Source organism: Ursus americanus, chromosome 34, assembly GCF_024610735.1.
Source record: "Ursus americanus isolate L20-20 chromosome 34, mUrsAme1.1.p, whole genome shotgun sequence".
Classification (NCBI taxonomy): domain Eukaryota; kingdom Metazoa; phylum Chordata; class Mammalia; order Carnivora; family Ursidae; genus Ursus; species Ursus americanus.
In genome coordinates this window covers 7,457,918-7,481,166 of record NC_142160.1, presented here as the reverse complement: position 1 = coordinate 7,481,166, position 23,249 = coordinate 7,457,918, and the positions used below count along the sequence as shown (strand labels likewise).

The window sequence follows — 23,249 nt, the reverse complement described above, 5'->3', positions numbered from 1 at the left end:
CAAATGATTTTTTTTTTTTTAGTTAAAAAAAAAAAAAAAAAAAAAGACCTGGCAAAATACATACACCCATTCCATTTCACAACTCCAAAAAGGTAATGTTCAGCACAGATAGAATTTGACAACAGTCGACCTTCAGGCTTATTCAATTTTCAACTTAAGCCCAATCTATCAACAGGGGTAATGTTAGCTGGAAAAATACGCTTTAATATCCCTTAGACCGCGGTGTAGGTGTTTCCGGTGGCGCTGCACTGTCTGATAGTCTGAGTACTCGTGACGATGTGCTCGCTGTGGATGGGGGTCAGGAGGCTGGGCTGCACACCGCTCTCCAGCACCGGCTGCATGCAGCCCACCGGAAACGCCTGGCTCAGCTCGGTCTTCTCTCTTTTGGCTTGGGGTTCCGAAGAGTCATCCAGTTCTTCATCCATTTCGCTTTCCACTTCGCTGCCTTCGTCTGCACAAACGACACCAAGACCGTATTACCGGAAGACACCCCGGCTGACAGCCAGCAACCCCGTCAGCTCGGCCCGGGGCACAGAGCTTGCGAGTGTGGGCTCCGTGCGTCTCATGGGTACCAACGCTCTACCAGGGCACCCACAATCCTTTCCAACGTGGCAACAGTAATGGAGTCTTGGCTACTTTGTGAGAGATGCTTTTAAGAGTTCTTTTAGGAAGACCTTTGGGATTTCCTGGAGTTTTTGGATTAAGCAGTTGGCATAATTTGAGTCACCCTAAAGTAGTCCCTCGGGCAGGCTGTGCTGCTTTTGGGGAAGGAGCTGAAACATGCTGAGGAAGGGAGGGAGGGAGGGAGGGAGGAAAATTCTCAGTCTCCTTCGAAATCTATACTAGATATAAATTTCACACGTGCCCACGTTGATACGGGTGAGGCTTATGCTGGTTTGCAAAACAACTGCAGCACGCATAAGCGGGGCTGCTGTACAGTTTGCGGTGCCCTTGAATGTTGCAGATGACAATATTAAATAAGCCCTTCGAAATACACTGACTGAGGTAGTACTGTCAGATTAAAAATGCACGATGGATTTCTGTTCCTGGCAACACTGACACTCACTGTTAATAGCCGATATTCACTTCTGGAAATTAAATGTATTAAATAGTCGTTGTCACCTCCACATTTTAACACATTGTATGTGAACTAAGACATCATTATAATGGACTACCACTTTTTTTCCCAACACGTACTGCTAAAATTCAAAAGTACAGGAGAGAGAGAAAATGCTCATATACAACTTTACCACTATGCAAGGTTCTCCTCAGAGGGGTGGGGAGAACACCTCCCCATCAGCGATAATTTTTAAACAGTGGGCAATAGATTTCCGCCTTAAAAATCTAAAGAGTTTTTACTGCACCTTCTACCTGTTTTACTGTTTAAAAAAAGAAACGATCATTGTTTTAAATTTTCATTTGGAACAAAAATTGTTTAACTGCATCGAATACTTCATCTATAACTAAAATATATCTACTTTAACTATGAAACTTTCAGACTTTATGAACATGCCATGCATGTTTAACAAGTATCTCTTTAGTCTGATTGGGTTGGACTCTTTCTAAGGGCTGCTGAATGGAGTTGTATCATTTGGAGCACACACCTGCAGAAGTCCCTGCTAACACATGGGCCCCTTGACTTTTCTTCCCTTGTTATCGTTATCTTACTATTGGGGCAAAGCTGGTTCCAGAGAAGAGTGACGAGGAGGAATGGGGCCTCCACACACACTTGCACACGTTAGGCAGCACACAGTTGCCAGAAGCAACATCTCCCGAGAAGTGGGACTTGTGACTGAAAAGGTTGACATGAGATTTACTGACTAGAAAGGATGTAACGCATTATTGAGAGGTAAACACAGAAGGGCTCTTAGAGGAGGCTCATCTACTTTATCCTGTTACCTTTGTGCCTCTGGAGAATGGACTTTTATAATAATAGGATTTGTCAGAACAAGCACATCCAGAGGGAATGTGGGCTGTAGGGAAAAGGGCACGTTTGGTAGACATTTGCTTCATGAGACAGTATAATTGAAACACGTTTGTATGACACATTTTGGGTCTGTTTTTGCATTTGCTTATATATAAACAAACAAAAAAAAGAAAAATCCTCTCATTAAATTCTTAATGGTGGTTATCTCTTAGGGTTGTGATTATGAAGATTCACTTGTCATAGTTTCTAAATCTCCGTATTATTTGAAATTTTTATATAGAGCTAAATTGACTTTTATTATCAGGGGGAAAAAATGAAAATTCTCTTTCTGTGGAAAAAGCCCACAAGAACTCTTGAAGATTTCACATTCAAGCCTCAGGCCCTGACTAGGCCAGTGTGGCCATATCTCTAGAAGCACCGGGTCTGGGGCTGAATGGGACCAGCAGGGCCACCCCAAGGTGCGGATAAATCACACTGCTTCATGGCTTCCTCTCCACCAACATTTCTGTGCCTGAGAAATAGCATCAAAATAATAAGAGAGGCAGCACTGAAAGGAAAAAAAAATCATTTCAAGCAGGTAGGTGAGCGAAGAGAGCGGAGAGAGTCTGAAACATACCCCGTGTCGTGGGTAGAAACAGCAGTGGGATAATGGGCTGAACAAACCTAAGTGCTCCAAGGCCACTTCTCTCCAGGTCCACTTGTGGGGTGATGGGGTTCCTATGGATAGGCTACAAAGCAATCCACAAAAAAGCAAGCCCTCTCTCCACTTCTAAGGGCAAATTAATGCAATTCCATGGACATTTTATGCCCTCATAAAGACTCAAAGATATTTTCTAGAAACACCCTCAAGGTTATAGAAATTTCGCACACAGAAACTAAAATTAGGTGCTCCTGGAGTTGACTCAAGACTTCGTTTTGGTCCAGCACTTTACGGCGAAGCCAGGCGGCCATTCAGTGGCCAAGCAGAACACGCCTGCGCACTTCGGCACAGGGGGTGAAATCCTCAAGTGTGACGCATCCGGCTTTGGTCAGTGCGTCGGCAAGGTTGCCTTATGTTGGCCACGGGTTTCAACGCTCACCTTCCTTGCTCTGAAAGTACAAACTAGAATCATCACTAATTCACATTCCTGACTGTCATCGGATTAACCATAGAGAGTACATATTTGCAGCAGGAATGTCTTTGGGCTGTTATTCTCTACCGGTCCTGCTTGGCTATGATGCCCGTTGCTAAGACGGCAATTAATGCACGCACCACTGGTCATGGAGACTGACTGGAGCTTCACAGGGGAGTGAGACTGATTCCTGGGACTTCCACCACCTGGGGCACGGAGGCTGCCGCAAGTACCGGGTGCAGGAGGCTCCAGAGAACCATGCTGCCTGTCAGGTAGAGATTCCCCAAGCCCTTCCCCTCGCCTGCTTCCCCGCTAGCTCTGGCTCTGTCCTGGAAGGGCTAGGTGTGCAGTTGTCCCCCATCTGGGCATTCTGTCCTTGACTCCCGAACTCAGTTCCTTAAAACCTCAAGGTATCTTTACTTTTTTTGTTTTGTTTTGTTTAAGAAAGGCCTATATTTTCTGTAGTGTTTGTTGATTAAATATCTTTTTTTTTAACTGAGCTGCTAATTTTATTAGGATGGGTTTTGTTTGCATGTGCTCTATCCCAACCTCATTTCCCCTGTTCCTTTTACTGTGTGGTTTTGTAGATCCGAGGTCCTTCAGGAATACACATCGGAATGGCATCTCAGCTGAGTGGCAGTGCCGGCTTTAAAATCTGAGAAGTCTGCGTGTGACCCTTTTCATCTGGCCCACTGCCGATCTTGCTTTTCACCGGAAACTTCCTTGCTATCTCTGAGCTGTCTCTCCAGTGAAAAGTATGCATTGCTGAGAAGGGGCAGGCTGAGAAATCTTTCCTCCTGCCGAGTGGGCCTTCAATAAAATTTTATCACTTTTCTCCAGGACTCTGGCGACGGTCAGAAATAATTTCTTGTTACCTGTAATGAACTGCAGGCAAAAGTCGAGCAGAGCTTGCTGCTGCATTTAAATTCAATTCTTGCATTTAATATCCCTCACATAAAGAAGGCACAGAAATGGACAAATAAACAATGAGGATTCCAAGAGACGTAACTGTCCTATTCCTATAGGGTTCCCACAGAATAAAAGTACTATAGGTACAAACCACATTTCCCCCTATGGGAATTTCTCAAAGAAGTCCTTAAAAATGTACATTATTTTCACTTCTTACCTTTATCCAGATTTCCAGGAGACACAGCATTTAAATCACCAAACTGCAAAACAACAGTCATTTGGGCAACAGTTACTACCAGGTAGAATAAAATAATATTCTATCAGTCTGTGGCAAAAATACAAGGAGGACTTTTTAAAACTGTAAACCAGTGACCGTTTTGATCTCTAACCGCCTGGGTCACCTAATTTTCGAATCAAACTTGTCCAGTTTGAACAGTTTAAATTGTGTCACAATTTAGCTGTCTTGGCCTCTTTGCAAAGGGTAACAATTTTCTCTGCCTTCTGAGCTCCATTTTATTTTTTATTATTATTTCAACTTAGCAGTGAAGAAATGGGGGCCTGGCTGGCCTGGAGAAGTTGGATGTGGTGGGATAAATTTGGAAATTTGGTGAACCAGGACATGTGAGCTCCACGGCCCGTGGGCAGTCTGAAAGTCCCCCCCTGGGGTGGGGTGGGGGGGCGGTGATGTGACCAAAACTTGGTCCAGCCACTTGGCTGAACTCTGTCTTTAAAGCTTTCACTAGCAGAAATGAAAAAGTAGTGGGAACCCCAAAATTTAGAGTATTTATTTTTTAAAGAGCTTTGAGACTTCCTGTCTTATAATTTGATGTTCTTATTTACTAAGATACCAGGGTCCTATTTTCAGAAAGAAAGTCATCTGCTTGTTACTAATGCAACAAAAGAGCTTAAAACACTATGGACAATTAATAACCTTCAGCTTACATTTTGTTTTCTATCTTGGTTCAAAAGCTTAATGATATTTTTACCATGAGGAAATGGATTTTGAGAGTCTCAGAGTGAACAAAGATGGATACTCTAAAAAAAGGGGGGGGATAGGAGAGGTAACCAAGTTGATCAGAAAAAGGTGAAGAGAAACCTCAAAGGATCCACTTTTTCAATAGAGAACATTACTTTTTTATAAGCTAAAGATTCAGAATAAGACATTATAGAAATTCAGAGTTCTCAAGAGGCTTAGAAAGGGTGAGACAGAAATTCTACTTACATTCAGAAGTTTGCTTATAAAGAGTTCCATGATAGGAGAATTTTTTTCATCTACAAGGTATGTCTATAAAGTAATAAAACTGATCTTATTTTGCAAACATACACGCATTTATTTATTTATTTATTTATTTTAGCCTACACCTGTATTGTTCTTCCTAATAGCTACTACCTTGGAGTGTAGACATTTATTCCAAGGTCCAAGGTTCTGGAATTCCTCTTTAACAATCAATTTCAAGAGTTAGTTTATGTATCATTCAAGAAAGCCCATTTTGTTATTTTATACCCAATTGTGACTGCAAATAACACTCCAAATTGTATTGATTGCCCTTGATCCTGGGATGATTTCTGACTCCTCATCAAAATCAAATTCACCTCTGCCACAATTCAGGATATTCAAAATAATATGTCATTTCTCAGCAGTTCAGATTAAGTTTAAAAAGAGGCATGCCACAACATTTTAAGCTACGGCAATGTGACTGGAACAGATGTGCAGCCTTCCCCAGGTGACTGCTTTCGAGGGGACAAGAGCCTCCTGAATCCACAACTTCTAGAATGTTTTTTGGAAGAACTGTTTATATATTTATGCCATTGGGCAACAAATACAGAATCATAAATACTGAGCTGTTGTTTTGAAGTTGCTCCTGATCATGTGTCAGAACCTTGTGTTAATCTAAATAAAAAAAAAATCAGTTTTAATTATGTAAAATTTCTTGAATTAAAGGATATAAGCAACCAAAAATATCAAGGGACGCTTTATCTATTTTTGGTATTATTTAAATATTTTAGAACTATAAACAGAGAGTGCCCAGAGCTGAAGGATGCTTTATAAGTTATTTCTAATTGATGCAACACAATAAGATTTATGTTTCTTTTAAATGAATACTTAATAACACTTAAGATCCAATTCTGGAAACAAGTTGGCAATGACGAGTCTTAAACATTCCTCTATATCTAGAAAAAGTGAACATTCCACTTGTTTTTTGCAAAAAAATCTCAAAAAGGTGTTTGAGACTAAATTCTTATTGCCATTAGTAATCAATAATATCACACGAAGTTTGATATTTTCTTCCAAAGAAACTGCTTTTGGTTGCTCTTTAACTGCAAATATGGCAATTTCCTTAATACACAGGTTTTCCTTTGAACATTTCTGCATAATCTGAACAAATACATTTGATTATTCAGGATGTTAAAATTAAAACCCCACAACGATCACCATGTCAGTGACTGTTATTATGGTGAGTAAATAAACATTTGTATACTCAAGGCTTTGTGCTTGTGTCTACACATTGTGCTGGACATGGTACAAGCAATCTTAGAGACCCCGTCAATGTGTCTAGATGTCTCTGGGATTGATAACAAAGTTGCACGTGGACAGCAAATAGAGTAGATTTAAAAAATCTCGTGAGTAAGGTAAGATTCTGATATCCTACATAGCAGAAGGTAAAGGTTTTTATATGCATTTCACATGTGAGGAAAGACTACGTTGTGATTAAGGAGAAACCACTTTCCTCCCATAGACAGGCTAAGATTAGGAGAGTCTGTTCATTCCCTCATTATTCAACCAACATTTATTGGGAACTTAATCTATGACAACCACTGTGCCAGCTGGTTCTAGTCAGTTAATTTGGAAATATTCCCTCTTTCTGGAGGTGAGTAGCAGAAGTTGCTTATATTACAAAGGACAGGTAGTTTAGCCAAAAAATGAGGCAAGCTTTGAGAACGTTTTAGAAGTATGGGCATATGAGAAAGGGAAGTCAACTGTAGGGGTTGGGGGGGGGCAGCAGGAGGGAAGGACATGAACAGTGGCAGGGAAGACTGGGAGCAGGCATAAGGAAGACCGTGTCACCGACAGGGACAGATGACAAGCGTCAAGATTAGGCCAGCACAAACCAGACAAAAGAGAAGGAAGAGATCAACCATTTGGATGAACAAAATGGAGGCTCAGGAGAAAGTACAGAGATGACCGTAAAGTTTTAGCTCCAGGAACTGCGGAAACTGACTAACTTCGCTTGCCGCCCGGGGTGGGGGGCCTGGAGGGACAACTGTTCGTGGAGGCGACATCTTAGAGCTTATCAAGTACTTTCACGGTTCCGTGTATATGAGGTTTTCTTTCAAATATTATGACCTCAAGTATCACTTTCTCAATAATGTTTCCTCAGAAAGGCTTTTCCTGACAGCCCTATCTCAGCATCTCCTTCCCTGTCAGGCTTAATTATTTCCCTCAAAGCATTTGCCACCACATCACATCCAACACTTACGTTGTTTCCCCTTCTAACATCTGACTTCCAAGCCCAGTGCCAGGGCCGTGGGGATACGGGCCTGATTTGTCCCCCTCATAAATGTATCCCAGAATCTACTACAGTGCCTGAGAGAGAGTAAAGGCTGACTACATGTCAGATGAATGAATTTGCTTCCTCATTGCAGCCTCAGAAAAGCTTAAGAATGTGGCAAGGTAGAGAGCGGAGATTTAATCTTACGGCTATTAAAAACAATGACTTGATTTAACATTTGTAGGAAATGTAGTGGTGGGAGATTTGAGACCAGATATTCTGACCCTCACCCTCACTTTAGGAATTCAAGGTGGGGGAGGGAAAAAGAAGGGGTGGGGAGGGAGAGAGACAGACAGAAAGGGAGATAGAGAGGATGTATGTTCCATACATGGAGGAAAGAATATAAATTAAGGAGCTTAAAATGTGCTCTGGGGTTAGAAAGCATATGGCCTTTTGATGTAGGTGGGAATCAATAGTCTATAGATAAATCGGGGATGTTCTGAAGTAGAAACAATGGAACATAGAGGAAGCATGTCTGTTGTTTTGGGAAGAAAAACCTCGTGTCCCAGAAACCATGTCCTCTAGGTCCCAACAAAGGTCCTAATAATGCGCACCCTCTCGGACAACAGCAGATCAACAAGTGGCGGGAGTCTGTAAGACCACAACTTCACAAGGAGACCAGTAATGGCTGGGAAGTGCAGGGGGCAACTGGGCAGTACAGCAAACACAGTGATAGGCAGGACCCTTGACAGAGGCCCAGTGCGACTCTGACTTTGGTCGAGCAGCTGAGGAGTGGTTCCTTACAAGCCCGCCAGGTCTCCCACCCGCCTAAAGAGCCCTGGCTCCATGAAAGGAATGGGGCGTTGTTCGGGAGATGCACACCACAGGTGCCCCCAAGAGACCCGTGCACACGTTAGACCCATCGGCAGTGAAATTTCCGCAGGGAGGGAGGCAAGGCTTGTACTCTGATCCTTGGGAACTGGGCCCATGCAGAGGAAGTCAGGGTGCAGAGAGCAAACAGGCGGGAATCCGTGGGGGCCCACAAAGCAGAGACTGGGGACAGGAGTCAGGGACAGAAGGAAAGCGTCCAGGGGCTGGGATGAAGACCTCACCCTTGGGGACACTTTCCCTGCTAGAACGAGTTTACCCCCACGCTGGGGAGAAAGCATCAGGGAGTCTTCATGACCACATTATCACGGCTAGGTAAAGGGCACCACAAACAACCCCAAAGCCCACAGAAAGCCTCTTGTATCAGCACTACGTGATGGTTCCGCAGGCTCTCTGTCTACAGATGCCGGCAGCCTGAGCCAGAAGCCAAGGTGGTGGCAGGTGCTTAGCTGAAGGCAGTCACCCCAGGCAGCGTATGTAAATACGTAAGCTTTACCGTGTGACCCTAGGCATTCCTGCCGACCTGGGGGCTATAGTCATTAGCAGCTGATAAGCCAAGAGCTGAAAGTTTAAACTAGAAAAGACCACTCATTTGGGGGCTCAGCTACTCTTAGGAGTAATTTTTCCATAGATTCAGGATAAAGTGATGCTCTGACCTCACCCTGCAGACCAGTCCTGCCAGCAGTGGTAATTTTTGATATATGCATGTCGGGAAGAAATTATGTATGTATATATGTGAGTACATTTTTCCAGTTTCTGCCAATGAATCCTTTGCTCTAGGGAAGATCTTTAAGCTGTCGAAGGCACTAAAAACAGATAACTGTAAAATTCTTCTGAAGTGGTTTCTATGTCATAGTTGGAATAAGATGTCTCTTTGGGACTTACTTTTACTCTTTAACTTGAATAAATTGTACAAATAAAGGAACTGTATATATAATACTTTCTCCCCATGTCATAAGACCTTTCCTACTAGTCATTCCTACTAGTTAAAATTTGATATAAGTCTAGCTTTGATTGTCTAATTCTGTTTATACTTCTTCCCTAATATTGCCATTTTTCCCCCTAATTGACTTATTTCTGCATTCTATTTTGTTGGCTGTGTTTTACAAAGCATTGAATTAGTTTGCCTCTGATTACCACTTGGGCTCCATCCCAAAGAATGCTGTTGGATTCTTTGTAATTCCATGAATCACTGGACTCAACACCCAAAAACTGTCGACAGGCTATTTTCCCTTGCCATATAGTTTTATTAAAGCCTTCACATGCCTTTATGTTATCTGTTTTATGAATTTCAGCTTCTAAGCTCATCATGTCAAAAACATGATGGTCTAATTGTACACATTATTACTTGGATTGTCAGTGCCAAATCAATATTTAAAAATCTAATCTGGACTAGAAGGTAATTGAATATCTCTCTCTTGAGTAATACACACAGCTTCAGATCTATCGATCAGTCGATGAATCGATCGATCATCTATCTATCCTCGTGGAAAGGAAAAGGAACTCACAAGAATCAGGTACCTAGTACGTACCACTCTGCCCATCCACTCCATCTATCTACCTACACCTACTTACCCACGCCTAACAGCATACCCACCTAATTTGATCCTCACAACAGCCTTGTGAAGGAATGGTCCTCATGCTTATTTTGTTGATGAGAAAACTAAGGCTAAAGCAAGGATATATATAACTTGCCCAGGTTGCAAAGGTATTAAATGGAAAATACGCGGCACAGCGCAGCAGGAACATCGGATCCGGGGCCAGCGTGACCTGGGTTTGAATCACCAATCCACCGCTCTCCACTATGGGATTCTAGACATGTTATTCATCTAATCTCAGATTTCCTTTTTATGAAATAGACAAGGTCTACTGTCTTCAAAACTCAATTTTCAAATACTAGCGATAAAGTCTTAGAATTCTGTGCAACCGTTAAGGCCATAAGACAGTGACTTCAAATAAAATGCCTCTAGCTGAGTGGGACTACCAGGTGCGCTGACTGAGAATGGAAGTGTTTCTTAGGCCCTGGCGTGAGGGTCTGACCCTATGAACTCCACCTAGGGCTGAAGCTGAAGTCGTTATGTGCTGACCAAGGCACTTACGACTCACGCAAATACCATGAGAAGGGCTGTCCTAAACATGGAGAGTGTGTGTGTGTGTGTGTGTGTGTGTGTGTGTGTGTGCGCTCGCGTGTGTGCGTTTGGCAGAACGGGGATGATGACATCACGAGGAACAGCTGATGAGCTCAGATGAATATCAGCATGTAAACTCCGGCTTAACCAGTTGCCTCTCTCTCTGCTCTTCTGAGAAGTCAACGAAGGAACACAGAGCTTTAGGGCTTTCCCTGTAGAAGCTGCAAGATGGTTCACATGCAGATTTGGAACCTCCCTGACCTGACTCTAATCTGTCAACATTCGATACCTAACTGGAACTTTGTGAAGTTCTGAATTTTACACATCTTATGGAGCTGGGTGGTCTCCTCTGATTTCAGTTCTATTAACTAAAGTTAGTAGAACTTAATCGCGAAAGGACGAGTTAGTGGCAACTATTTTGGATGTTTGGGATGGTGGAGAGAAAGGTCTTAAAATTTCAATTAGTTAATTTCAAGCATTAGTTAATTTTCTTGAAATGTCTTCCAGATGAGAACCAAATTAATCAAAGCATTTTACATTTAGCTTTGGTACAGGGTTTCACAATTGAGGACAAACAGTTGCTGATTTTAAAGTAATTTCCAATTTTATAAAATTTGCAAGGAATGCTAATAATGTTCCATTTGGTAAAGTCCTGTGTTCCTTGGTGATTTTTCTTCCTGTAAGTGTATTTTCCCATGTATTTCCAACTAGTTTCATCAAAGCCTGTTAAGATGGCTGAGATTTCTGCCGGTTTGCTGCAAACCAAAGCAAATTGTGCCCGACAGCTGCTGGTGGTCCTGCTTCTTTGGACTGGCAAAGTGTGCTGTTAGCCACTGTCTACACAGACCACAGATTTCCATCACAAATCTAAGCATTCATGCTTTTTTGTTCCCCTCTGCCTCCCGGGAACACAGCAAAGCATGTACCTTTATACTGTTTCAAAATCTCTAAGAAGCACTCATGAGTGAGCATGCAGGTAATGACGTAAGAATCTAAGCCTTAGTTCCTTTTGAAGGAAAAAGTAATTTTAACAACAGGAACATTTAACAGTACCATTAGGCCAAGCCTGAGCCCCACACTATGGAGAGCCCTGCCCTGGCTTTCCTGTGGTTGTGGCCCTCCCTCCAGCGTAAGGACATCACTTAGCCAAGTGGATGTGTCTTCTTGGAGCCTCTGTATCCCTCCCACCCCGCAGACCATACTCTTGCTATCTAAGATGTCAGAACTTCCCGAGTCCCCTTCCGGGCCTGTGCAGATTTCTTCTCCAAGTCCATCCTTCAGAAGAAAGAAGGGAGAGCCAATGAGGGGCGGTGGTTTGCCAAGGGTGGACAAAACCTGAACATTGTGTTGGGGTGTTCAGGGCTATTCATAGCATAGGACAGGGAGCGAGAAGTAAGACAAGTGGTCTGGGGCCGGAGGCTGGGCCAGGGGCTGGCTATGTCTATGTCATTATTTTCTGGCATGAGTCTAGGAGGAGCCAGAGAATTTTACATTTAAACTCAGCATTCTCAGTTGTGATCAAGACATATTTATCAACTGAGGTGGATGGAACAGATTTTACTTATAGTTTGACTCATCACCTTCGAAACGTTCAGACATAGGGTACCACAGGTTCCTGCAAATGTTAGGGTTCAGCCTGGTAGCATATATCCTTTATGCAAATAAAACCATGGGTTAAAAAGAAAGAACCCTGGTGCACCTAACTTAAGACAGGCTTCATTCGAGGCCACATTCATTGTCTAAGAGGACATCTTGGCATTGGTTATTATGTGAGAGGAGCACTTCTTGATTTTAATTACACCATCTCTCTTTTTCAGAAATTGTTAACTGGAGAGACAATGGGGGTGGGGGTAGAGAAACATGTTCTCTTTAGACTAAGGAGTGCGAGTCAGGTTTGAAGTGACTATAGTATCAAAACACCTGACCCGTATACTCGTAGAGAATCTCTCACATTTATGCGAGTGTATTGATTGTAGACAGCGATGGTGAGAGGCAGGAAACGGCTCCTGTGAACTGAGGAACTTGCGGTCTCCAACAAGAGCTATTTCTTTATCGAAGGACCAGTAACCACCACCGCCACCTGTTTGTGAGCAAAACTACTAGAAACACAATGGCATGGCTAGAGCCACCAGGGCAGGGCACGGGATGACAGAGTGACTCAGAGAGGACAGCAGAGGGAGCTGTCCCTCTTAATCTCTGCCACAGAATCTTCTACACTTAGCTTGCTCTGTGGTTGGGGATACCAGACTCTCTCCTAAGCAAAGAGCCCAGGGATGGACTTTGCTGAAGAGAGCAGCGTGCTGAGATTTCTTTCCCGATGTGTCCAGTGACCATTTTAGTTCCTGAAGTATGTTAAGAATTTTTCAACTATTTTATACACTTTTCCCACTTCCAAACTCTTCAGGAAAACGAATCTCTGCTTGAAAGCACCCATGAATGCCCAACTTGATAAAGAAGGTCTCTCAAATGTGGACAGACACATCCTGGGGAAAAGGAGCACTTCTGGGTCTGTGAGTTATTTTCCTGATGAAAGAATCAAGTATGACGATCATGAAATCCAACGAGAGGGCCTACAAATTGGTAGTCTGTCTTTCCATCATTCTTTTGTACTTCCTTTCTGGAATGAGAATTTTTTGAGCACCTATAGGAGGACTGTGTTTAGACCACAGTTATAAGCAAAAGTCCATTTCCTGAGGAGCGAAAGAGAAGAGGTTATAGCCCAGAGCTAGCAGGAAGGAAACCAAGGACAGGTTGCGAATGAGCAGGGATCCCAGAGTTGGAAAGGGCTGTGGCCCTGGGTAGCCGAGTCTATAGGTACTTTTCTCACACACAAAGAGGGAAAGGAACAGAAAGACAAACCAGGGAAGAGGAGGAAAACGAGACAGCTTCTACAAAGCCAGTTCTAAGGAACTTGGGAGGATGAAGGTGTAGAAGAAGGGCCTCCCATGTCTCTCCTCCAGGAGGTCACTTTTAGAATTTTCAGGTTGTCAGAATTGTGGTCATGCAGAGGGCAGATTTACAGCTAAAAGCAAACTACAAATTCCAAAATACTGATTTTGACTTAGGTCTGGTCTGTGGGTGGGTATGGAGGAGCTGAAGGGTGTAATTTGTTGGTGGTGGTGTTTCCCAGCACATTCAGCTTTCCAATTGCAATTGGCTTAGACGAATATTCCGGTTAGTTTGCATATTCTAGACGTCTAGGAACAAAAAGTAGGAAGGGAAAGGGTGGTAGGACGATCGAGATGCATCCTGCAACGCTGAGGAGACAGACCCTGGAACAAAATAATGAAAGCTTACATGCCAGGCACCTGGTGTGAGTGTGCGTGTGATGTGAGTGTGCGTGTGTTTGGGGGAGTGGAACAGCACAGACGGAAATAAATTAGTCCCTATAGGAATCTGTCTACAGACAATTTATACGGTGAAAAATTAAAACGTGGACCGAACCCATTTGGCGCCTTGGAAGGACACAGTCCTACTTTCTACCGCTTCCTAATTCTGGCTTTGGGGAAATTTTCAACCTGTTTTTCTCATGGGTGAAATGGGGACGCCAACACATCTTTGCAAGGTTTTAGTGAATATGAAATAAGAATGCAAAACACCTAGCATTGTGGCTGTCACAAGGCAATTCCTCAATGTTCGTTAATTTGAAAAGTATCAGGAAATATTAATAAGCTTTATTGTAACCATAAACGGTTTAACTCTCAACCAGGATTCGTTTTCTAAGCCACTGCTGTTCTAAGATGGCTTTTTCCTGCAGATGATTTTAACTTGAGATACGATTCATTCGTTTTAAAATATCCTATAACAAATCTATTATTCCACTGGTCCATTTTCAGCGTATTCCCTAGTTGAACTAGAGTAGTACTCACTGAAATATATTTTTCATTAGTTTGATTTTACCTTAAGAATCCATGCTTATTTACCATGATTATACTTCTACCAAATGGCACCTTTTCACTCAACTTTTATCCTAAAAGCTTGCCTTTTGAATTATTATTGCTCTGGTCCAATTTTTAAGGTTTTGAAGATCTTTTTTTTTTCCCCCTTTTACTTTGAGTACATCAACTTTGATAAATTCAAGACATTTTTCCTTTGATGGTATATTCTTAAGGGTTCTTCCATTTTTTTCCCCTAAAAAATATGACTAAAATATCATCCTTTTTTATACTGATAGTCATATTTGAACAACTGAAGCATCTTTCGGTTCCTATTTTTTATTTCGAAAAATTGGTTACATAGATGGCTTAGATGTAATATTAAATAAGTATAATTAAATTATGACAGAATTTAAATATATTTAGTGAGTTAAACACAAAAATATTTATTGCAGAAAATCATTTTATGAAGCAATCAGAATTTATAAACTCAGTGAATATATTGGTGGACTATGTATATTTTAAGGAAATAAACGTCCAAAGAGATTCCAAACAGTTATAAAATTCAAATAATAGGATAGTTTCCTGCTCAATTTTTCATGTCAGGGCTGCACAGAAAGCCCTGATTTTAAAAAATTTTTATTTAACAGGTGTGCAAACAGATGCAACTTGTTTATTTGATTCCTGCTCTTAAAATTTCACCACTCCCAGAGAGTCTCTGGGTGTATTTATAATATTAAAGTTAAAAAAATTACATAATTTTAGCAGCAAATAAATTCTGTTTCCTTTTTATCATCCAGGCAAAAAATATAATCACGAAACTCTGGAACTGCACGTGCTTTAAATAACTTACTAGTGAGCATCGCTGCGGCAGAAGACTGACATTTAGAAGAAAACGTGTCGGGGTGGGATGCTGTCCCTGTGTCTTTTGAGGGCGCTGTTACATGGCGGTCTTCATGCCAATAACTGATAATGGCAGTGTAACAGGGAATGCAAATATAGTAGTTTTGTACACTTGTATACCGTGTTTATATGTAAAACATGGATTGGTCTCTCCTGCCGGCTCAAATAATGTAAACAATTTTAAAATTAAATTTATTTGTTGATTTCTCATTAATGAAGATACACTAACCATCCCTAAGTCACTTTAAAAGGAAAACCTTTCCCTTTGCTTCTGGATCTAGTTGGCTGTCTGTCACCTCTCCCAAATAAAGCGTCCATAAGGCAAAACCAAGGTCTGGCCAAGTTTGTGTCTGACTTCCCAGCAGTTCTTGCTCCCATCCCCCCATCCTGCAGCGGGTGATAAACATGGCGGATTAACAGCAAGAATTTTGGGGCCAGTCTCCTTGGTTTTGGAGCCTGATTTCACAACTTTAGTAGTTGTGTGACCTAAGCGAGCTACTTGATGGCTCTGTGTCTCATGTCATCATCTGTAAAATATATATTATTTTATACAGGGGTAATAGTATTCAGTTGTTATGAATTATTAAGTTAATATACATAAAGCACTTCGAACAGTGCCCAGCACATAAGCAGTATGTGAGTGTGGGCTTCGCTTCGAGTTTTTGGCTTTCTTTCCTCATCCAATTCTACTGAAGTTGATGGTGTGTATTTGGTCTCTCTGGTGCTTGACCCTCAGCTTTTCCACGGAAATTTCCCCTTGCATTGCAGGTAGGACCTGTGTGCATGTCTCCGTGCCCCCCTTGCCCCAAATTCTCACTAACTTCACATAGTCGACTCCTTTTGCTCTTTCAATCTCACTTCAAATATTCCTACTGGGGGAAGCCTTCCCTGGCCCTCCCAGACCAGCTGAAGGCCTCATGCTTCAAGTATTCCTATTTCTCTGATTTTGTAGCTCCAGAGTTATGTGAATATTTAGTACATATGAATTTCCTACTAAAATGCAAGTATCTTGAATGCGGGGTCAAGATCCATTGTGTTCATCACTATAACGTAATCATCAGAGCATCTGGTCCACGGTAGGTATGTAAGAAGTATCTGTTCTATAAATGAAAAAATTAATTTCAGAGCTAAGTCTGAGACTCAACATCAGTGAACACGATTTGCCCAAGATTATACCACTATAAATGACAGAACTATCAGGAGAATTGAATTCTCCTGATTCGAAGTCCTCTACTATTTCCGGGGCATTAAATCTTTACTTACACAAGTCACACAAAGAACCACATGATTAGTTTAGTGCAGGTTCTAGAATGAAGAGTAAAAGTACAGATCAGAGAGAACAGGGCTATATCTAAGGTAGTTTGGAGGAACTGGGCCCCTGTAAGGAACTGTTATTTAAGATGTGAAGTAGGAGTTAGAATGAGCAAGGGGAGCTGGGCAGAAAGCTCTTGCTAGAAACAACCATTTACACAGTGGTCCAATGAATAAAGCTTGGGGAATAAGAACAGAGAAAAGACCACTGTGATCACAGTGAATGGAATAGGAAGAGGGAGGTTGAGGTTACCCTGAGGGGCAGGGCCAGATGGAGCACGACCTCATGTACCAAGGAAAGAATTTTGTTCCTTCACTAACAGGACAGAATACCACTGGTGGGTTTTAAGTAGGGGTAACACAAGCAACTCTGCACTTTCATAAGATGATACTGACTGCACCCCGGGAGGTTTGGGAAGGAGCAGACTTAGTAACCGGGGGGACATCAGGGTCAAGACAGAAAGACACGTAAAAGATGATGCTCGGCTGTCCAGCACGATCAACACGGAGAATTGTGGTACCTTTACTGAGACAGCGCCATTAGTACACAGATCGGGAGTGTGATTTTATTATGTATGTAATAAGCTCTCAATAAAGAGTGAGAACTATCGTTGTGTTTGTTTGCTATTGTTACTGATGACTGAACACCAACTGCTCCAACTGAGGGTAATGGTAACTTTTACGGATTTCAGTGGATTTGGGCCTGCGCTGTCGCCCCCACCACGTACACGGGCACTTCTGGACTTGGTGTTTGGAAGAGGGGATCACCTAAGGGGCGAAGGCAACTGAGCCTCAACACGCAAAAGCCTTTTTTACCTCCAATCTGATTTCTTGGGTAGGCGAAGAATAACACAGGAGTGACCCATGAGAAAACAGCCTTCTGTTTTCCTGAATTTCCTTTTCCTCTTCCCAGACTCAAGAAATTTTAGATACGATAATATGACCATGAGCTCCAGGTCTATAATAGCCAACAGATATATGAGGCCATCAATGTTGTATGGGGAGAACAAATCTATAAAATTAGGCTTGATTGGCCTGGGCTGAATAATGGGCGAGTAGAGACAGCTCAAAGGATTGTCCTATAAATTGGGTAAGGAGAGAGTAAGCAAAGAAATCAAGAGGTGTGCTTAGACCATTGATCTTACAGAAGGTATTTTACACCTTACTTTCTGATCTAGATTTTATTCTTATCATATCTTTACCTCGTGGGGGAATGTATCATACTCATTCCCATTGTTTACATAAAGTAAAAAAAAAATACAAAAACAAAAGAATGCCTATGGGGATGGTTAGTCGGCAGTACTGACGATATGAGACTGAACCCTGGCGAGCCAGCACTGCCCGAACCAGCATGCAAGGCGCTTGCCGAGCCCTCACACTGTGTGCTCGGCTCCTGCCCACTGCCTTTGTTCCCCCGAGATGCGAGGGAAGCCAAGCCCATACATCAGGATTAGCCTCGTGGTGTTCATTAGAATCCCCGTTACCATAATGTTCACCATCCTGTTAAAGAAGTCCCAGGATATACGAGGTGGTTGGCAAATATATATGTGGCCGGCGTGATTTAAGCACAATCACTGTAAAGAACATCACACAAACACAGACAGATCAGCACACAGCAAGGGATTTTAACGAAGAGGGAAAGAGGAATCTTTTGCCCAACCTACTGAAGAAGTTTGGCATGGATTTAATTTATATTAGAATACTTACAAAGCTCCTTGAGGTATTTTAATATATTTTTAATTTATACCTTTATTATCATATGTATTAAACTAGGAAAAGCATCTAATATTTACTTCGACTTTTTAAATTTAAATAAGCACATACACATAGCTTCAAAATGAACCTGTCTTCTTTACTGCTCTGAGTAATTTGTAGTATTGCCTGATTTGGTATAATCTAGCAAGATCAAAGGCCTCCCCAGGGCAGCACAACAAAATGAGCTGGTGGGGATTCACCCGGGCGTTTGCATCTATCCCTCATCACATCAACCACGCCTTGTGTAAATTTACGTCAGAGCGTTAGCTTTTTGACACACGTTGAAAACAAGACAGTTTTATTTGCTATCTAAAAATTCTGAAGAGAACGTTTTCTTCTTCGTATCGTCAGCAATAAGAAGCCTGATTTGAAAGTCAGAGTCTGAGTATTTGAAACAGGTCTCCACCACTCCCCAGAGCTATATAAACATTTATCATTATATCTGATGTCCATGATAGATAAACATATCAGTGTTCTTGGCTCCCTACATCAACCTCAGATACTCAGCTGTAAAACAGGACAGAGTGGTACCTGTCTCAAAAAGCATCCGGTGCCTCGTTACATAGAAAGGACTTCGAGCTGTGCCTGGCACATAGTAAGTGCCCCCGAAACGTTAGCTATTGACATCATCGTTACTATCTTTTTGAAATAGAATCATTTCTTTTGTTCCTGGGCACTTGGACAAGAGCCTACAGAATACATATTTAACTCTCCCCTCTGTATTCCCAGCCTTTTGCCTTATCATTAACATCAGTCTTTCTTACTTTCCATTCAATAAGGGTTTTTTCGGTTCAGTGATTCTCAACCTTTTTTTTTTTTTATCAAGTAGACACCTTTATAACATATTGAAACATACCATGAATTTTCACATGGTGCAATTTATAATTTTAGAATCTTTTAATTAAGAGAATACAAGTAAACAGAGGGATTTAAGGACCCCCTGCAGTAACTCCACAGCCCCTCAGGGTCTTCATTGGTTAAGAACCACTGCTTTAATCAGTGAATCATATATTTAAATTAAAATGGAATTCAGGTTCTTTGCTCAAAGCCCTGTGAACCCCGGCTGTTTGGCCTCTCTTACCTCGCCCATGACTGCTATGGGTGTCTCTCCCGTTGCCTGAGCAACACGATGTTCTACTAAGTAGAACATATACTCATCGTAGAGTAGACGGATCAGGTGGAAGGAGCCGAAGCTAGCAGCACTGCGTAAGGTCAAGTCCCGAATAACCATTGAGCTGTTGCGAGAGAAGACACACATGCAGCCAACGTTAGTGACCAGGATGAGGGTTCCACCTGCTTTTCCTCCTAAAAGAGGTTCAGTCAGAGGGTCTAAAAGGCTGGTGTAACCACACAACCTGCCAAGGAACAATTTCATTACTGAAAGCAGCCGGCTCAATTCATTTAAACGGGATGGTACAGTGACAGCCCTTAGTGACCAGATCTAGATCCTGATCAGATCTAGACAGGTCTTCACTGGGAAAAACCATCTTATTGTCATAGGTGAGTCTTCTCATTCTATTATTCTCACAGATGGGACCAGAACTACATAAAAAAGATTTTTGAAAGATTGGCAATTCATCACCACCCTAAGAAAAGCAACTCAGAGTGAAAATCTTATTGATGGGTAAACAATGTGTCACCACCTCCCAGTGACAATAACCTTGGATGTACATTTCGGAAGAAATAGGTATTTGTGCCATACAAAGATTACAAAACTTACTAAGTAATGTTCCCAGATGTGGCAATAGAGAATGTACGTGAGTATGTACAGGGATCCCTGCAAATCCTATTAGAAGGCAACTTTGTGAAGTGATTCCAGTTTCTTACTGATGTCCATTTAAATTAAAGTGATTTTCCATTAGAAATGAGTATAATAAAATTAATTAAGAAATGCATATCTTTGAAAAAATGTGAATTTATAAACTATGATACCAAAATATGAATGATATGAATACTAACAATATACTCTATTATATTTAAAATGGGAGGCAGTCTTCAATAAAATGTTGTCCTCACTGAAGATGTGCCAGTCTTGGAGCTTGTCCACATACCTCAAACCTCCTTAATGTTTCTAACTTAGAGTCAGAGTGCGGGTATGTGTGTGCATATGCGTGTGTTTCTTATCACTCTCATTTCATGTTTTTTTCTAGAGATTTTTGGCCTGGGAGAACTAAAACAGCCATTATATTCTCAGATAGGTGGAAGAGATAGGATCTCACAAATGGAGAGGCTGATATTCCTAAAGCCTGTTTTGCAATGAAGAATTGTAAAATGTCAGGCAGATGGAAAAAGACTGCACTTCTGTTTTCTGTTTCATTGTCAACTTTATTTATGTAGAGGCTATTAATATATCAAATTCTATACATTCAGTTTGGCAAGTGGCAGATGATCATGGTGCATCTGAAACTCTAAACTCTACATTCTGATTCCGGCTCTTTGCTAGATCACTGTCAACTTGAACAAATCATTTCCCTGAGATTGTGTTTCTTCTTGGGTGAAAATTTTTAAAAGCTATATTTTTGGTCTTACCTAACTTACATGATTATTTTTCAAGGATGTGAAATAAACTTATGAATGAACAGACCACTACTTAAATATAAGTGGTTATAATTATAATATACAGAACTGGAGAAGATGAGCTGCTCTTTCTCAGTTGGTTATAGCAGCAAGAACAGGAGGTTATTATATGATGATGACAGGGGACCTCTCATTACTGGGTTTATTTATTAAAAAGAAAAAGAAAAAGCAGGAGTTTAGAGTGAGAGAAACTCATGTTAACCACAATGTGACCTTAATTGTAAGCATGCCATTCAACATTTTAAGGTTCAAGGTTAGTATGGGGGTCAAATGAGATAATGTATATGAGATCTTGAAAAAACTACCCATTACTAATTTCTTTGACATTGGCCGTAGCAACATTTTTCTATATATATCTCCTGAGGCAAGGGAAACAAAAGCAAAAATAAACTATTGGGACTACATCAAAATAAAAAGCTTCTGCATAGCAAAGGAAACAATAAAAAAAACTAAAAGACAACCTACTGAATGGGAGAAGATATTTGCAAATGACATATCAGATAAAGGGTAAGTATCCAAAATATATAAAGAACTTATATACTTCAACACACACACACACACACACACACACACACACACCCCAATTAAAACATAGGAAGAAGACACAAACAGACATTATCTCCAAAGAAGACATCCAGATGGTGAACAGACAAAAAAAGGTGCTCAACATCACTCATCATCAGGGAAATACAAATCAAACCCACAATGAGATACCACCTCACATCTGTCAGAATGGCTAAAATCAAAACACAAGAAATAACAAGTGTTGGCAAGGATATGGAGAAAAAGGAACCCTCATGCACTGTTGGTGGGAATGCAAACTGGGGCAGCCACTTTGGAAAACAGTATGGATGTTCCTTAAAAAACTACAAATAGAAATACCAGATGATCCGGTAATCCCACTTCTAGGTATTTACCCAAAGAATATGAAAACACTAACTTGGAAAGACAGACGCACCCCTTATGTTTATTACAACATTATTTACAATAGCTCAATTATGGAAGCACCGAGTGTCCATCCATCGACAGATGAATGGATAAAGAAGATGTGGTGTATATATACACATTGGACTATTACTCAGCCATGAAAAGGATGACGTCTTGCCATGTGCAATGACATGGATGATCTAAAGACTACAATGGTAAGTGAAATACCAGTCAGAGAAAGACAGACATCATATGATTTCACTCCTACATGGAATTTAAGAAACAAAACAAAGAGACAACCCAAAAAACAGACTCTGAACTATAGAGAACAAATTGATGGCTTTTTAGAGGGGAGGTGAGTGGGGGGGATGGGTGAACTAGGTGATGGGGATGGAGCGTACACTCATCATGAGCACTGAGTAATGTATGGAATTATTGAATTATTGTGCGCCTGAAATTAACATAACAATGTATGTTAATTACATTGGAATTTAAAAAATTATCCATTACCACAGTACTACATATATTAGAATTAATAATACCTTCATTATCATATACAGTAGTTCTAGTGAATAATTCCTTAGACTCAGACACCTTAGTGAATACCTCAAGTTCAGAACTCTATAAGTAAACTACTTAAAAACAGATTATTTCATTCATACGCCACACATATAAAATTCTTTTTATAATTCTATAAACAGATATAAAATTCTATATATAAATTCAATAAGCAAATATAAAATTCTATATATTTGAAATTAAACAATTATTTTTCTATGGAAAAATCTTAAAAGGCAGAGAAACCTCTACTTAAAAGAGCAAAAGCAAATACAACATGAAAATAATAAAATGTTGCATAATATTTTTACCTATACTCATCTAAACTTGATCATATGAAGTAAATAATTTTGAAAAACCAAGTCAGACAGAAGCAGAATATTTGCACCTAAATGCATCTCTTGATGAAGACAGCAAATATTTGTAATATATCCTAGAGAAGACAAATGGCTAACAAACATCCAAAAATATGAGTCATCTTCTTCAAAATTGTAAAAATTGCAAGTTAAAGTAAAACACCATATATCATTTATCATACTGTAAGAGAGGAGGAGGTCCAGTGTTACAGGGAAGATGGGAAAAGAACTCTCATTTACTGTTTCTAAGAGTATAAATGCATGAAACTGCTTTGTGAAGGGAAATTTGGCAATTATTTATCAAAATTAAAAATGCAGAAAACCTTTAATGTAGCGATTTTAATTCCATAAATTTACACAAATGAACAAAGATAAGCTTTAATTCTAGCAATATTTATACCAGTGAGAAACCAAGAGAGAAAACCAAATATCCATCAGTTATTTATACCAGTGAGAAACCAAGAGGGAAAACCAAGTATCCATCAGTTGATGTTGATTAAACAAACTGCAAGTTCGGGCTCATTCATATAC

The 23,249-nt window shown here is 40.8% G+C and overlaps 1 protein-coding gene across 10 annotated transcripts in view; it reads right to left on the bottom strand.

Annotated features, from left to right (window-relative positions):
• Positions 1-23,249, bottom strand: part of RFX3 (regulatory factor X3) — a 439,312-nt gene that overhangs the window by 6,709 nt on the left and 409,354 nt on the right. For 9 of the 10 annotated variants that reach the window (XM_045772591.2, XM_045772590.2, XM_045772596.2 and 6 more), the window contains 3 exons: positions 19,382-19,535; positions 4,166-4,208; positions 27-451 (listed from right to left, as the gene is read on the bottom strand). In XM_045772591.2, the coding sequence (XP_045628547.1) occupies positions 213-451; positions 4,166-4,208; positions 19,382-19,535 (436 nt within the window). In that variant the 3' untranslated portion in view covers positions 27-212. Of the gene's footprint in view, positions 1-26; positions 452-4,165; positions 4,209-19,381; positions 19,536-23,249 lie in introns of those variants that run through there. The other variant, XM_087858879.1, reaches the window with a different exon arrangement.